General features: G+C 35.1%; 1 protein-coding gene across 1 annotated transcript; it reads right to left on the bottom strand.

Annotated features, from left to right (window-relative positions):
• Positions 1-3,561: 3,561 nt before the first annotated feature.
• LOC143242688 (trypsin-1-like) lies at positions 3,562-15,286 on the bottom strand. The gene is made up of 6 exons (XM_076486159.1): positions 15,132-15,286; positions 14,885-14,973; positions 10,487-10,593; positions 6,290-6,561; positions 4,720-4,871; positions 3,562-3,928 (listed from the first exon to the last, which is right to left on the bottom strand). Exons 1-6 carry the CDS (start codon positions 15,193-15,195, stop codon positions 3,761-3,763), a joined length of 852 nt encoding a protein of 283 aa, XP_076342274.1. The 5' UTR covers positions 15,196-15,286; the 3' UTR covers positions 3,562-3,760.
• Between the last annotated feature and the right edge of the window lie 2,568 nt (positions 15,287-17,854).

Here is a 17,854-nt window from a genome sequence, read left to right as displayed (position 1 = left end):
AGAAGGTTTAATAATGTATGTTCATAAAGATAGCTTAATGATGTATTTTTATATAGAAGGTTTAATAATGTATGTTCATGAAGATAGTTTAATGATGTATTTTTATATAGAAGGTTTAATAATGTATGTTCATGAAGATAGTTTAATGATGTATTTTTTTATAGAAGGTTTAATAATGTATGTTCATGAAGATAGTTTAATGATGTATTTTTATATAGAAGGTTTAATAATGTATGTTCATAAAGATAGTTTAATGATGTATTTTTATATAGAAGGTTTAATAATGTATGTTCATAAAGATAGTTTAATGATGTATTTTTTATATAGGTTTGATAATGTATGTTCATAAAGATAGTTTAATGATGTATTTTTTATATAGAAGGTTTAATAATGTATGTTCATAAAGATAGTTTAATGATGTATTTTTTATATAGAAGGTTTAATAATGTATGTTCATGAAGATAGTTTAATGATGTATTTTTTATATAGAAGGTTTAATAATGTATGTTCATGAAGATAGTTTAATGATGTATTTTTTATATAGAAGGTTTAATAATGTATGTTCATAAAGATAGCTTAATGATGTATTTTTATATAGAAGGTTTAATAATGTATGTTCATGAAGATAGTTTAATGATGTATTTTTATATAGAAGGTTTAATAATGTATGTTCATGAAGATAGTTTAATGATGTATTTTTATATAGAAGGTTTAATAATGTATGTTCATGAAGATAGTTTAATGATGTATTTTATATAGAAGGTTTAATAATGTATGTTCATAAAGATAGTTTAATGATGTATTTTTATATAGAAGGTTTAATAATGTATGTTCATAAAGATAGTTTAATGATGTATTTTTATATAGAAGGTTTAATAATGTATGTTCATAAAGATAGTTTAATGATGTATTTTTATATAGGTTTGATAATGTATGTTCATAAAGATAGTTTAATGATGTATTTTTATATAGAAGGTTTAATAATGTATGTTCATAAAGATAGTTTAATGATGTATTTTTATATAGAAGGTTTAATAATGTATGTTCATGAAGATAGTTTAATGATAAACTTTTATAAGGAAAACGATACTCTTCCTCATATTTTCTTCTCAAATATTCGTTCCTTTGAAGTACACAAAAAGGTTTCTGAAGATAAGTGGACAAAGCTTTTTATCGAATCACGTGCAGTACTAGATTTATGTCAAATCGACGAACAAATGTTATGGATGTTGCACGAATGAAAAGGGTCAGGAAGCCGACATTTATATGATAATCAGTAGAGGATGCTGGGTACAAAAAATAATAATATGAAATGGGTGAGACTCCTTCTTTTTTTACTATTTTAGGCCGCTGCATACAAAGAGATCGCACAGTACAAATGTACCGCGCTACGCATAGCACGAAGCGTCACTTTCGTTTGGCGCCGGCTTCACGTATTTTACTTAGAACCCTTTCAAACTCGAACCATTCCTTCAGTTTCTCACCTATTTAAAATGTATCTTTAGATGTTCACCTCGCCAGGTTTCACTGAAACTGGTTCTGTTAGTTCCTCAACACTTCGTGATATCAAATCTCTCTCCCTATCTCAAAATATACACATTTTGTTATTTTAACTCAAAATACGCTGCATCGACTGAAAATATTTCAGGGTACGTGGTACAATTTGAGATTATAAAATGTATCCTAGGTTTTGGAGGCGACTGAGAAAGTAGGACCCACATTGCGATGGGGATACACCGTCTATCAGTCTTAACCTCTATTCGCCATTTTAACGTAAGAAATAAAGAATAAAGAATATCAATAGATAAAGAATTAAAAATAGAAATAGAAATTAGGTGGTGCTCAAGGCTACAACTTCCCACATCTTTATCACCCTTCACTGCCTACAAACAGTTGTGGGAAGGTAACTACTCTCCTATATATATATATATATAGACTATCGTATACAAATAAATCATGTATCCTTCTTGGCTTCATCAACTAAACTGGTACACTATAGCGTATCCAATGCTGTTTATAATTAAACGCAAAAGGACATAAGATAAAAGTTGAATTTTTCTTTTCTCTCACAGATAAAAGATCGAAACTTCAGCCGAAAAGCTTTTGTCCATGAACTTATTTTCTGTGATATCTGTTTCAAGGTTACCAGGATCTACAACAACAACCGCGTGTATTATCAACAAGATCACGTAATCGTTTGTGCCACGTAACAATTTTAAAATAGTTGACTTTAATTCAAAAGATATTTCTTTACAATTCAACCCTATTATCTCTTCAAGAAACACGCTTAAAATACGTTACAGAAGTTATTTATGCATATGGTTATCAGAAACAAATGATGTTACAATATTTAAGTGTGCATTTTCTTCTTTCACATGTGGTTCCCCACCTTGAGCAACCGAGATTTTCTGTTCATTATTATATTTTCTTAAAACTCAACATACAAGATTTAGACGTGACTTAGCTGAAAACAAACACTTGCTACAGTGAAATTCATACTTCTTGTATCAAGTAGAGTTTTAAAAACTCATGAGATGTACATTTTCACACATTGATGGTTTGACTGTTTTTTGAATTTCGCGCAAAGCTACACGAGGGCTATCTGCGCTAACCGTTCCTAATTTAGCAATGTAAGACTAGTGTGTATTTTCTTATTGCAAAGAAAGCCACATCGGGCTATCTGCTGAGTCCACCGAGGAGAGACGAACCCTTGATGTCTGTAAGACTAGAGGGAAGGTAGCTAGTCATTACCACCCATCGCCAACTTTTGGGCTACTCTTTTACCAATGAACAGTGAGATTGACCGTCACATTATAACGTCCACACGGTTGAAAGGGACGAGCATGCTTGGTGTTACAGGGATTCGAACTCGCGACCCTCGTATTGCGAGTCGAGAGCCTCAACCACCTGGACATGCCATATTATGGTCGGATATAATATTTAAACGTTAGACTTGGAGCTTCTGTAAATCCTAGGGGGGGGAACATATCCTTCAGAGGGCTGCCTGACAGCTTTCGGGCCCAGCTCGTGTTATGTCCACTAGCAAGATACACAAAATTATTACAGAGGAGATTGCGTGTTGCATAAATCATAAGTTATCCTGTGGAGGAACTTTCAGGGGATCCATTCCTTCTCACACACCTCGCAATAACATCACACAAAATAATTAGAAAACGTAGTTTTAATTTTTTGTTGCTAGATTCTAGAAACAGACAGGAACAGTCCAGTTAAACCTCTGCCAAGGTTTTATTTTATTTTTTATATAACTTCCCATATTTTTTGATTAACGTTACATTTGTTGGGTTGGACTGTGAAAAAGTCTTATATATACTTTCCTTTAGAACCCTCAGAGGCTTGAGGGTTCTACTGTAGAAGACGTTGACAGTAAAATAAAACTATTTTAAAAGTAGTTTTATTTATAAAAAGAAACCGTGTTACAGATAGTAGATGTAACCCACTATTTTTCTAGCGTTTGTACGAGAACTAGCTTACCTAAAACACCTTGTGTCCATACCTGTATTTAATATTAGATTTAGACGAATAATTTTACAAAAGTAGCAAACACCACACCAGAACAGAAAAACATTTGTTGTTGTTTTTACAAAAGATTTACATAATCTGCTGTTAGAGATGGACAAGTTACAGAATTCCTCATAACACGTGCAGACGTTGGTTTGTTTCCTCTCTCCTACTTTAAAGGTTAACCCTTCAAGCTCGAAGAATATTCATAAGATTTGAGGGGTTCGGAGCTTCCTGAAAATTATCCCTTAAACGTGTTCTTGTTGGAATTGACCCAGTCAATGTAGTGGGTGAGACGAGTGTAAACATCGGGAAACCCAGGTTTAGCGCAACCTGACCCAAATGACGTCACTCCTGCCAAGTACCATTTTCCGTTCTTCTTACACTGCAGAGGTCCTCCGGAGTCGCCCTGTTAAAAAGGGTAACCAAAATTACCCACAATGCAACTTGTCCGGTCAAGTTTACCTTTACGAAACAAAATGTTAAAAGTTTTATCATAAATATGGTTCAACGTTGAGAATGTAAGTAAACAATATCTTGACAAAACCAACTATCCCCTGTAAGACAGCTTCATGAAAATACAGACTCCACTAACTAGTGTTAACGTAAAATTAGTCAAAACCCAATATATACAAAGTGATCAGTGTTATAGAAAACAGAGTCCTGTGACCATTACTTAATATGTTATTGTTCGCAAGCTAATTCTACATACTGATTAATATATATATTAATTAATTAAATACATTTAAATGAAGTTAAATAAGTAAACAACATCACGAGAAAGAAAAACCAGCAGATGTGATTAATTATATTATAACCATTATTTTAAGCCAAAACAAAACACATTAAAATTAAACAAGATACGTTGCATTAAAAAAAATCCTAGGGTACAAGCTACAACGTGGGATTATAAAATCTATCCTAGGTGTTGGAGGTGACTGGAGAAGTAGAGCCCATATTTCGGTGGGGATACATCGTCTATCAGTTTTAACCTCCAATTCGTAATAGTTTATATATATATATATACACTGAAAGACACTTGTTCTATTGACTAGTTTCACGTAGAAATATCTACTGCAGTAAATAGTTTTCACACCTAAGAAAAGCCAATATACTTAAGGTCATTTAGGCTAGACAAACATCGGAGCTCAGTTTCCAAACTAAATATACTTGTCTAAGCAGTTTTGTTCCCATACTCACGTGACATGTTCCCTTTCCTCCAGCCAGAGTTCCGGCACACAAGTGCCACTGGAGAATAGGAATCTTAAACTGTTCTGAGTAGACCTTGCTGCAGACGGAGTTGTCAAAAATCTCCACCTTCACCTTTTGAAGAATAGTGGAACCTTTCTTGTCTAAACAAATAAACAGTCCTAATCAAAACGTGACCTGTTATAGATCAAAGGCTAGAGTAGTCACTATAGTAACGTATTTTAATTTATCAATCATATTTTAATTATTTGATTATATTGTGGAAACTAATTATTGTAATTTTTGTGTGTGGAAAACCTGAAATCAAAATGGGATATTTGGAAGTAAAGCAAGATAGAAAGGACCACAGCTATAATTGTGTAACTCATTCATGTCGACTTAAACTATAAAGTTTACAAAAACACACAAGAAACACGGGAGAAACCTACCAAAATCCACCTTTCCTCTTTACAAAAACACACAAGAAACACGGGAGAAACCTACCAAAACCCACCTTTCCCCTTTACAAAAACACACAAGAAACACGTGAGAAACCTACCAAAACCCACCTTTCCCCTTTACAAAAACACACAAGAAACACGTGAGAAACCTACCAAAACCCACCTTTCCCCTTTACAAAACACACAAAAACACAGGAGAAACCTACCAAACCCACCTTTCCCCTTTACAAAACACACAAGAAACACGGAGAAACCTACCAAAATCCACCTTTCCCCTTTACAAAACACACAAGAAACACGGGAGAAACCTACCAAAATCCACCTCCCCTTTACAAAACACACAAGAAACACGTGAGAAACCTACCAAAACCCACCTTTCCCCTTTACAAAAACACACAAGAAACACGGGAGAAACCTACCAAAACCCACCTTTCCCCTTTACAAAAACACACAAGAAACACGGGAGAAACCTACCAAAATCCACCTTTCCCCTTTACAAAACACACAAGAAACACGGGAGAAACCTACCAAACCCACCTTTCCCTTTACAAAACACACAAGAAACACGGAGAAACCTACCAAACCCACCTTTCCCTTTTACAAAACACACAAGAAACACGGAGAAACCTACCCAAACCCACCTTTCCTTTACAAAAACACACAAGAAACACGGAGAAACCTACCAAAACCCACCTTTCCCCTTTACAAAAACACACAAGAAACACGGGAGAAACCTACCAAAATCCACCTTTCCCCTTTACAAAAACACACAAGAAACACGGGAGAAACCTACCAAAATCCACCTTTCCCCTTTACAAAAACACACAAGAAACACGGGAGAAACCTACCAAAATCCACCTTTCCCTTTACAAAACACACAAGAAACACGGGAGAAACCTACCAAAATCCACCTTTCCCCTTTACAAAAACACACAAGAAACACGGGCGAAACCTACCAAAATCCACCTTTCCCCTTTACAAAAACACACAAGAAACACGGGCGAAACCTACCAAAACTCACCTTTCCTCTTTACAAAAACACACAAGAAACACGGGAGAAACCTACCAAAATCCACCTTTCCCCTTTACAAAAACACACAAGAAACACGGGAGAAACCTACCAAAATCCACCTTTCCCCATCCTGTCGCGTAGCAGTCGGAACCTTCGAACTGATCGAACTTGTCTGGCAAACAGACCGGTTGTACATAATCGTTCATCTCCACTGGTTCTGACAGTCTCATCATAGCTATGTCGTTGTCGTAATTTCGGTACCAGTGGTTATAAAAAACGTGGGACACGTTGTACGTTTTCTCACTCCCTTCCTGTCTCTTTAAGTGGTGGTCTCCGACTCTCACGTGCCAGTAAATTGGGTGTGGTAGGGAAAACAAGGGGCTAGGGAGAGAAAGCAGCGAAAAATTATTTCTAGTCTACGCAAAGACAGAAGTCCCCCCCCTCTCTGAGAAGTTACGTTTTAAAATGCGATTTCAAAACAAAAAACTATAGACATATCATGAATAAGGTAAAACAGTTGAGATAAATAAACGTTCAAATTAAACACCTGAAACATTTGGTGAATTTTTTTAAATAACTTTCAAAGAAAACAACACGACACCTGTAGGTTCCAAAATTAACTTCCCTTTGGAAGAGATCAAGAGATCTGTTTTTAAAAGACAGTTCAACTAATTTAAACCATTTTTTTCTACCAAAGTTTAAGACATATAGTAAGTTAATATATTTCAAGTTATTTAAACTCATGTATAAAAGTTAAAATTTTGTTAACAAATTTATAACGTGAAAAGATAAAATACAAATTTGTTTGGTTTGAACTTCGCGCAAAGTTACACGAGGGTTATCTGCGCTAGCCGTCCTTAATTAAGCAGTGTAAAGCTAGAGGGAAGGCAGCTAGTCATCACTACCGACCGCCAACTTTTGGGCTACTCTTTTACCAACGAATAGTGGGATTGACTGTCTAATTATAACGTCCCCACGACTAAAAGGACAAGCATGTTTGGTGTGACGGGGAATCAAACTGCGACCCTCAGATTACGAGTCCAGTGCCTTAACCACCAGGCCATGCCGGGGCCGTAAAACTAGAATGTATAGAAAGTTAGTTTTGTAACTTTCAAAACAATATTATTTTTTTATTGTTGTAAGTTTCGAAATGTTTGTCATTGTAACTTGCGTAGACAGTTAGTGGCTTAAAACTACAGCTGTTTTGAGTAGTTTTAACTGCCAGCTAATGAATTCTTAAGCAGTTTTTAACAATGTTTTAAAACTAGTTAGACATTTGGAGATCACCGTTTTACTCAGTGAGTTATGATCGACCAATCATAGGGTGAGATTATTTGAACTCCTTTTCTGAAGATAATAGAAAACGTTCGTCACCTGGTCAATTTAATGTGGTCATCTTTCTCGTGCACGTAAGCCTAGTGATATTTGATAAAGAATGCTAACAAATCATCTGGATCAGTTTCTTCTTTTTTCGTCTCCTGTTAATAGGTAACCGGCCCCCCAGTGGCACAGCGGCATATCTGCATGCTGACACTGCTAGAAACCGGGCTTCAATATCCGTGATGGGCATAGCACAGATAGCCCATTGTGTGATTTTGGGCTTAATTTTTTTTAAATGAATCATTCAATGCGTAAACTCTGCTCCACAGCCGACAGATTACAGATATCAAAACTGAAATATTCGTCTGGACCCTCGCAAAACATTCTCTGTTGAATACAACTCTTCTGTCATAGATATTCATGTACCAGTTTATTGGATTGTGAGGTTTATAAATGTCTACTGTCTAGTCGAAATACATTGAAACTAAATGGGTTCGTGACAGTACAAAACTTGAAATAAACTGTTGTTAGCTGAGGCATAATGGCTCAACAATTCCAATTTGTTGTTCTTTTGTTGTTGTTTATTTTCAAGTACAAAAGTTTAGCTCATAGCTTCGTCATCTCTTGACCGATTTAAGGTCCAATCACAGTTTTGAACTAAGGATCGGTGTACTTTCGATTGATGTATTTATTTGGCCACGTCCAAAATCGCATAGATTCATCTATTCTAAACCTGTTTAAAGTAACTTCAAGTGCCGCGGCTATTAAAGATTCCCTCTTGTTTTAGTCTAATATTTAAAAAAACAAAGAAAGTTTTCTCGGGTAAAGACGTTGCTGTTGTTAAACCCAACAATAGGCTACTTATACTCTTCCCGCCACGCGTGCTGAAACCCGAATGTTAGCAGTATGTACCCTTTACACTTTAACATAGTTACCATCATTAGAGTTTGTGAGCACAGTGTTAACTAAGCCTGTATTGCCCTTGATCTGTATCACAATTACTATCGTCAGAGTTTGTGAACACAGTGTTAGCTAAGCCTATATTATTGTTGTTTATAATTAAGCACAAAACTACACAACGGGCTATCTGTGCTCTGCCCACCACGTGTATCGAAACCCGGATTTTAGCGTTTAAAGTCCACAGACATATCGCTGAGCTACTGGGGGGGATTAGCCTATATTAAATTCAACCCATTACTGAAACAACTAATTAAGATTTTATCTTTAACCATTTTCTTACTTTTAGTACACAGTATCACATGGAGTCGAAAATAAAATACTTAATACACTGCTAATTCTATTGGCCATCATTGAAAAGCACTACCGTAAAAGAAAACTACGATTCATAACCATTTGTTATTGGTCTAGTCACAGCCGAATATATCTATCTTAAAAAAAAAAAACAACTATAAATATCACGAACTGTGTCTTTGACTCCTTCAAATAATTTTCATTTGATCATTTTCATCCTAAAACGTATTAAATAGAGATAATTGTTTGAGTAACTTTAAATAATTTAGGTCGTTATTATTCGTTCATTCCCATACGCTTACACTTGATTGGTTGTTATTATTCGTTCATTCCCATACGCTTACACTTGATTGGTTGTTATTATTCGTTCATTCCCATATGCTTACACTTGATTGGTTGTTATTATTCGTTCATTCCCATATGCTTACACTTGATTGGTCGTTGGTTAACAAGCTCACCAGGCTGTTAATTTGGTAAGAACAAAAAAAGGACTAGAGGAAAAGCTAGCACTTTATGAACATTGTTAAAGACGTATGGAAATACCTAGATCTTATATGGATACCCAGATATTTAAAGGGTAGATCAGGTGTTTATTGTTAATTATTTAAATTGCGTTAAGAGTTTATGTGTTTAAATACATTATAAATATCAAGGAAACTGCACCATATCAAAGACAACACGCCAGTCTTAGCCTTACTTAGTGTTTGTAGTGCCACACTGTTCGATACAACTGTGTTTGAAGTGCCCACCGTCCAATACGACCGCCACGCATTTGCTAAAGAAGTGTGAAAGTTGAGATGAAAAACAGATTTGAAACATGATTGTGACCTATGACCTTGCTCAAATTTATTATCCAATAAACAGTCGCGCGTGGGGGTCTTGTTCAGTCCAATCAGTAAGCCGCAAATTCAAATCTTGTTCGATTTTAAATTCTTCGTAAATTTACACCATTCAACAACACTCATACAGGAATGTGGTTTGCTACAATACTCATACAGGAATGGGTTTTGCTACAACACTCATACAGGAATGGGTTTTGTTACGTGAATTTAATTAATCTTTATAGATTCAAACAAGAAATTAAAATTAACAGAATTTAAAGCTTGAATTGTTGTATTACTGATGCTTTACTAGTGAAGAATAAGGTATGAGATTACCTAAGCCCAGGTTCGAACCTCGAATGGCATCACTTTCATTCATATTTTACAAAACCAATGCACTCTAATGTGTTTATAGGTCATTGTGAATGAGATTCTGGGAACATTAGGGTAAGAAAAGCTAATTAAGAGTAATTTCACTTTAGAAAATGTAAAAATAATTTAACTGTTTTAATGTGTCAGTATACACTGTATGAAAATAACTCAGGTATATTTGCTTTGAATTTCAAGTAAAACTACACGAGGGCTATCTACGCTAGCCGTTCTTAATTTAGCAGTGTAATATTAGAGGGAAGGCAGCTAGTCATCACCACCCACCGCCAACTCTTGGGCTACTCTTTTACCAACGAATAGTGGGATTGACCGTCACATTATAACGCCCCCACGGCTTAAAGGGCGAATATGTTTGGTGTGACGGGGATTCCAACCCGCAACCCTCAGATCACGAGTCGAGCGGCCTAACCACCTGACCATGTCAGGCCTACAGAGGAATAATTGTAGGTTTAACAATAGAAATATATATAGTTTATATAAATGACAGAAGTGTATGAACATTTGTTAATTCGCACGAGCCATACTTGATAATACAGTGACACGCTGTCATTATCCATTGTTTGTCTACAAGGACACCTCCACACCAGTGGCCAAGAAATCCAAATTGTGGATGGGTCAGTTGGAGAGAAATCTGAAAAGAAAAGTAAAAAACTTAAAAATAATTTGCTGGGTTGAGGTAAACAATTAAACACTTTCCGTACCTTTTACAAGTACGCATCTGGTCGGTATTTTCTTCATTCACAAGTTACACAAGCGAACGGGAACAGTGGTCCATCCCACCCACCCATGGAGGTACAACCTAAAGACAACAGCTGGTTAGGTCGGAGCAGGTGTTTTGCACGATATTCTCAGACAACGATAATTGAGTCGGTTTGTTCCGAGTTCCGTCTAAAGCCACTCAAGGACTATCTGAGTTAGCCATTCTTAATTTAGCAGAGATAAGCTAGAGCTAAGGCAGACAGTCAACACCTCGAGGACTATCTACGCTAGCCGTCCTTAATTTGGCAGTGTAAAATTAGAAGGAAGGCAATTAGTCATCATCACCCACCGCCAGCTCTTAGATTTCTCTTTCACAAACGTACAGTGGAATTGATAGTCACATTATAACGCTTCTGTGACTAAAAAGGTTGGCATGTTCGATCAAGGAGATTTGAGACCGCGATCCACGTGCTGTTAGTCGAGCATCCTAACCAACAGGCTATGCTAGGCCTGGAAGTTAATTATATACATATAATCAATACAATAAAAGACCACTTATAGAAATTCAACTTCACGACTTCGAGTATTGAAAATGTAATTTAGAATATAAATCAGTTAGGAAAGTGAAAATAATCCACCATGAATTATATCATTAGCCGAGTTACCTATACCTATTACAGCGTTTTTAGCTGTGATAAGGTATAGCAACATAAAGATTATTCCATAAATCTCACTGAATAAATTATAATTTTTCTTAAAAGGCCATCACGAGTGAACGAGACCACGTGCTTTAAGTCAAAATGTGCCCTTGAAAAATAAAATCTAATTTTTCAACCTACCTTTCAGAAACTTGCAAGGTGGGTATTATAAACAATTGAAGCCATTCTAACATGCAGAGATGGAAGCCAAGCATTATTAAGTCGATTTTATTGGCTGTTTCTAATTTATCTCTCCACCTCCTACACTCGACAACCAATTACTCGTTGGATAGCGGGTGGGTCTCTTAGAAAAAGTGAAAGAAAAAAAAGACAACTACAGCACAGCTCATAAATTAAAGGGAGCGACAGGAAACAGTTCCTTTTCGTCAAGATGAGGTGCGAATATAAATATTAATTAATTTAATACTGTTATAGCTTGAAGCCCCCTCACGTGGGAAACGTCCAATTAAAGAATAAACCTTTGTTATTCAACTATTGTTTATTGTGCATTTGCTCTAAATTTTCTCTAGTAGAATAAATACAAGACTTACGTATTATATAGCGTCAGTTTCCAAGTCTGCTAGTGACGTCATTGTTACGTCATAATGTTAAAAGCACGCAAAATAGACAAACAAACAACCTTACGTTAAGATGGAAATGTGCAAATGTTAAGTAACTGAGGTGAACTTTTGTGAAATTATTAACAAGTGATAAAGTTTTGATCTTTATTAGCAACTATTGAAATAAGAGCCCTCCCAATAACGTAACGGTGGGCTTACGATGGTAGGTACCAGGTTAGGATACCCGTGTTGGGCAGACAACCAATAGCCTGTCGTACAGTTTTGTGTGTAAATTACAGTTGGAGTACAAACAACGTGGTTTTTAAAGTGTTTTTTAGAATCTGGAGACTTAGGATTCTGGTAAATTATGGCTATTTCTAAAGTCCAAAATTTATAATTTACTATAAAATAAAACAAGTTTATAGATGGTAACTTCACGGTTTAAAAACAAGATAGCTTCTTAGATGAAATGTTCGTTTAAAGTGGTACCATGACTTTATACACAACTGTTATGGTTAGATAAATAATGAATGGTGAAGTGTTAACATGTTTGGTGCATTCTTTAATTACTTGTTTTTAAGTAAATGTATTCGAATTTTGTGTTTTAAACATAGTTTTGTCTGACGTGTCACTAAAAATGTGTTTTTTGTTTTAGCTGCCCGAGATATCCAACTGGGTAACTGTCCCCGTGGTGAACAGAGCACTGATAGCACTAAAATGAAAACACATTTACTTAAGATAGAATGTAAAGTTATTCACAATAAACATGTTTGTAAAAACGGGTCGTTTGGGTTGAGAAAATATTTTTACCTAGAGGAGCGAACAACGCCTCTTCGGTCATCGTCAGGTTCACAAAGAAAGAAAGAGGTAACTGACCGGAAGCTGACCACATGTTTGAAAGGAGTTGTGTAACTGAGTGTCGGAATGTAGAGGGCGTGCTTAGATGTTTGAATATATAATTTTATATTATTTATTTTGTTAGAATTACATGACTTACAAAACCAAAAATGAACCTAGACCATCAACTGGCATGCTGCATCAAACCAGGGATTTACGGACTTATACAACGAAACATAAACCAAATCAACACAAGGAATGACAGAGACAAAAAGATCTGCCACAACAAAAAAACTAGAAAAACTAAGACGCAAACAACAGAAAAGACAACACGACAAACCGTTGACTAACCTCATAATTAACAGATTCGACCGACAATTAAACACAGACGAGATACATCTACTTAACAAAGGGCTCAACTTCGCAATAGCACCTAAGTACATTCCAACCATAGAAATCAAAACATGTTTAGAAGATTTAGCCAGGAGACTTGTGATACTTTCCACAGGAAAAAAAACAAGAAAATATGCATGTTTGTTTTCGGGAACAAAAGAAACAATAAATTATTTTTTCATAAAGTTACAATATTTCTAAACATTCTCAGAACAGAGTAATTTACTTTAAGTTATTGTTATAAACAAACAGTTTTTATGTTTGTACGATCAAATGTTTACAAAGATCATGTCGCTCGAAAATACAAAACTAACAAATTAAGTCGCTAAAATCGAAAGAAATGGGTTCTCATAATATAAAATTAGCGAATAAGAGTTTTAAAAAGTAAAAAAAAATATTTGAAGAATCCAAAATCCACAAATTAAATAACTAAAGCGAGCAAATAAGTTGGAAAAACCAGAACAAATTAAATTGTTAAAAGTGAGAAAATGGGTTTTTAAAACCTAAATCTAGTAAATTCAACCACAAAACACGAGAACCCAAAAAATAACAAGTTATATCTGTAAAAGTGGGACATTAAGTTTCATTCTAAATGTTTTGTTTGTAGTTTCATCAAGAAGTTTTCTGTAGCTCCGAAATGCAATTTGCAAAAGCTTTAGATATTTTTAAGGTGAAATCACCTTTTAAGCCTTTTCAGTTCGTTATCTAGTTAGTAAAGTCACCTTCTAAGCCTTTTCAGTTCGTTATCTAGTTAGTAAAGTCACCTTCTAAGCCTTTTCAGTTCGTTATTTAATTAGTAAAGTCACCTTCTAAGCCTTTTCAGTTCGTTATCTAGTTAGTAAAGTCACCTTTTAAGCCTTTTCAGTTCGTTATCTAGTTAGTAAAGTCACCTTCTAAGCCTTTTCAGTTCGTTATCTAGTTAGTAACCTTCTAAGCCTTTTTAGTTCGTTATCTAGTTAGTAAAGTCACCTTCTAAGCCTTTTCAGTTCGTTATCTAGTTAGTAAAGTCACCTTCTAAGCCTTTTCAGTTCGTTATCTAGTTAGTAAAGTCACCTTCTAAGCCTTTTCAGTTCGTTATCTAGTTAGTAAAGTCACCTCTAAGCCTTTTCAGTTCGTTATCTAGTTAGTAAAGTCACCTTCTAAGCCTTTTCAGTTCGTTATCTAGTTAGTAAAATCACCTTCTAAGACTTTTCAGTTCGTTATCTAGTTAGTAAAATCCCCTTCTAAGCCTTTTCAGTTCGTTATCTAGTTAGTAAAGTCACCTTCTAAGCCTTTTCAGTTCGTTATCTAGTTAGTAACCTTCTAAGCCTTTTTAGTTCGTTATCTAGTTAGTAAAGTCACCTTCTAAGCCTTTTCAGTTCGTTATCTAGTTAGTAAAGTCACCTTCTAAGCCTTTTCAGTTCGTTATTTAATTAGTAAAGTCACCTTCTAAGCCTTTTCAGTTCGTTATCTAGTTAGTAAAGTCACCTTCTAAGCCTTTTTAGTTCGTTATCTAGTTAGTAAAGTCACCTTCTAAGCCTTTTCAGTTCGTTATCTAGTTAGTAAAGTCACCTTCTAAGCCTTTTCAGTTCGTTATCTAGTTAGTAAAGTCACCTTCTAAGCCTTTTTAGTTCGTTATCTAGTTAGTAAAGTCACCTTCTAAGCCTTTTTAGTTCGTTATCTAGTTAGTAAAGTCACCTTCTAAGCCTTTTTAGTTCGTTATCTAGTTAGTAAAGTAAAAAGTAAACTTTCAAACCTGCCATGGAAACTCTCCTTTCTCTGCATTCACACCTCCAACGATCCGGACGGTAAAAGGATCGTCAGCGAATTTACTAACACCACATTCTGGAAAAACAAAAGATGATCCATTCTTTATGAACAATTCAATCTTGATAGGCCTAAATGAACATTTTGTATCAAGGGTTAAAAACCGTTATAACCGTTTCATCGACTGAATTAAGTGAGGCAGACCCAATGAAAACAATAAGTTTGAATTTTCTTACGTTTCGTAAGTCCCACATAAAATAGTAGAATAAAAAATCTCCAGAACTGGATCGATAGCAACATTTCTAAAACAGCGACTCAACAAAGTTATTCAAGGTAGAGAACTTCTCTTTTATAGTCTCTTATTAGTGCCCTTGAACCTACCCCGACCTTGAGGTATGGTAGAGCATCCCTTGTATGTGGCTGCTAAATAGATCCAAAGAAACACGCCCCGAGTTGTTAATGAGATCAAAGAAAAAAACAAAAAACTTGTTATACCTTGGCCTTGAGCAGCCGGTTCGAATTGTTAGGTAGTAGTAGTGTTAATAGTTTACACTGGACAATGATAGGTTAGTTAGTGATGTTATTATCTTATAGCACGGAAGCCAATCCTCTAGGTTTCTATTTCCCATTTGCATCCCTACTGGTTTCAGTTTTTCTTTTTCTCACTCAAGTTTAGCAAACCGAAACACAAGCTATCAAATAAAAAAAAAAATCTACTTTCTGGTTGCTGGCTCCCCCTGTCTAAATAAACGGGAAATTAATTAATTAATTAACCCTGATTTAAAACTTGAATACTTTCTATACAGTCCAACTTTAAACACCAATCAGTGTTTTAGGAAATTGTTTTAACAAATGTTAACTACTCGCTTGTTTAACCAGATAACACTTCACAAGTTTAGGGTTAACATAAAGTTAGCACTAGCTGTCAATACCCACTTGTTCGATCAGATCAGTTTAGGGCTAACATAAAGTTATTACCAGTTGTTAATACCCACTTGTTCGATCAGATCAGATAATCCTTCACGAGTTCAGGACTAATATAACGTTAATAACAGATGTTGACACCCAGTTGTTAAATTAGATTAAATAATCCGTCACAAGTTCAGGGATTATATAAAGTTAATAACAGATATTAACACCCAGTTGTCAAGTTAGGTCAGACAGCCCGTCACAAGTTCAGGGCTAATAGTGGACGTTAACAGCCAATAGTTCAGTTGTGTCTAATTATCTTTCATAAGTTCATAGCTTTGTATAGTTTTATTTTAGTAGAGATAAGTTGGTTGACATATCTGGCTTATCTTTTACCGGTATTAAAACTGGGATTACAGTGTTTTCACTTTAAAAGTGTGACGTTTTTCGGAATTAGCTCTGTTTGTTAAATCCTAGAATTTAATTATTTACTGATGTTACTTTATAAGTTAGTCCTACATAATAGTTCTAGAATGTCCAAATGGCACAAACTGATCCGAAACTAACACTAGATGTATTCAGAAATTTTTGTTAAATTCGACAATATTAATTATAATGTTTGTTCTTTACTCGCTGTTGAGGACAATGCTACAGAAAGGAAAAGCTATACGCTGCCACCGCGGGTATCGAAACCAAGTTTTAAACTTTCTAAGGCTCTCAGACGTACCTTTTCATTTTGGCGTAAAACTACACGAGAACTGTCTTCATATAGCTACACCTAATCTCGAGGTAATGGACTATAAAGATAACAGTTCAACAGAACCAGCCATTGGACTTATTAAAACAGTGACAATTTAATGTCACTCTTGTGACGCACTCATTGCTCCATACCAAGGAACAGGATTTTTTGTTTGTAGTAATGAGACGCGAACCATAAACCTTCGGATCTACACTCATCACAGCTATTAATACATGTAAACAGTGGCTATGGATAAAAACTTTGAGGGTGGTGAGTTTGTACTCTCGTTACTTAAAACGTATTTCTTTATATAAATATGAAAATATTTATTGTATCTAATACGTCACGTCTCTTATTTCTTTATCAAATTAAACATTTTTTATTAAGTGCTGATTAGAAACATATTAGAACCTTAAGGAATAATTTAACCTGATAAAACACCTGAAATCATAACCTCTGGAAATAAATACCTGAAGACTCACCCTTTTCTGAGAAACCTACTTTCAGGAAAAACATTTAACCCAATAAAACACCTGAAATCATAACCTCTGAAAAGAAATAACTGAAGACTCACCCTTTAGAAACCTGCTTTCATAAAAAAAACACATTTAACTGGCTGTTTAATTAAGTATAAGGGATAAAACTGAGGTAATTAGCACACAGTTTCACTTTCAAGCCAACAAAATACCCAGTCTTTCAGTATTTTATATTATAGAGTAGTTGTACAGAATATCTTATATATATAGCACACGTTTGTGTGTGTTTTCTTATAGCAAAGCCATAAAGGGATATCTGCTCAGCCCACCGAGGGAAATCGAACCTCTGATTTTAGCATGGTAAATCCGGAGACATACCGCTGTACTAGCGGGGGGCCAGGATGTTTGTAGTGAACTTTGTTGTTTTCAATTAAGCCTTGTATTTTTAATTTTAAAACCCTTTTGAAAATGTGGTTTAATAGTAGTGTAAGCATGGATAAAATTGTTTTATATTTTGTTATACATTGAATTAATAACTTTACAAATCAGTAGTTATCAGATTACCTTTTGAAAGGTTATTTTGTTGTTGTTGTTATTTCTCAACGCTAATAACCCCAACTTTTAAATTTGAAGTTCTAACTCAAATAAAACTTAGCTAAGTTGATATCACCTCGCCCATTGGTGGGCTCTGCTGATGGTGATATATTTTACATTTGTATTTCAAGATACTGCGATCTTAATAACTGAACGATGACCTGGGGAAACTGGAGAAAGGATTCCAGGTTGGCAGTTCGTTCGGTAAGCTAACCCGGGTTGTCTGGAGGTCACTTGGGCT

Source organism: Tachypleus tridentatus, unplaced genomic scaffold, assembly GCF_004210375.1.
Source record: "Tachypleus tridentatus isolate NWPU-2018 unplaced genomic scaffold, ASM421037v1 Hic_cluster_2, whole genome shotgun sequence".
In the NCBI taxonomy this organism is placed as follows: Eukaryota; Metazoa; Arthropoda; class Merostomata; order Xiphosura; family Limulidae; genus Tachypleus; species Tachypleus tridentatus.
Note: the sequence above shows the minus strand (reverse complement) of the source record. Positions and strands in the feature narration are given on the sequence as shown.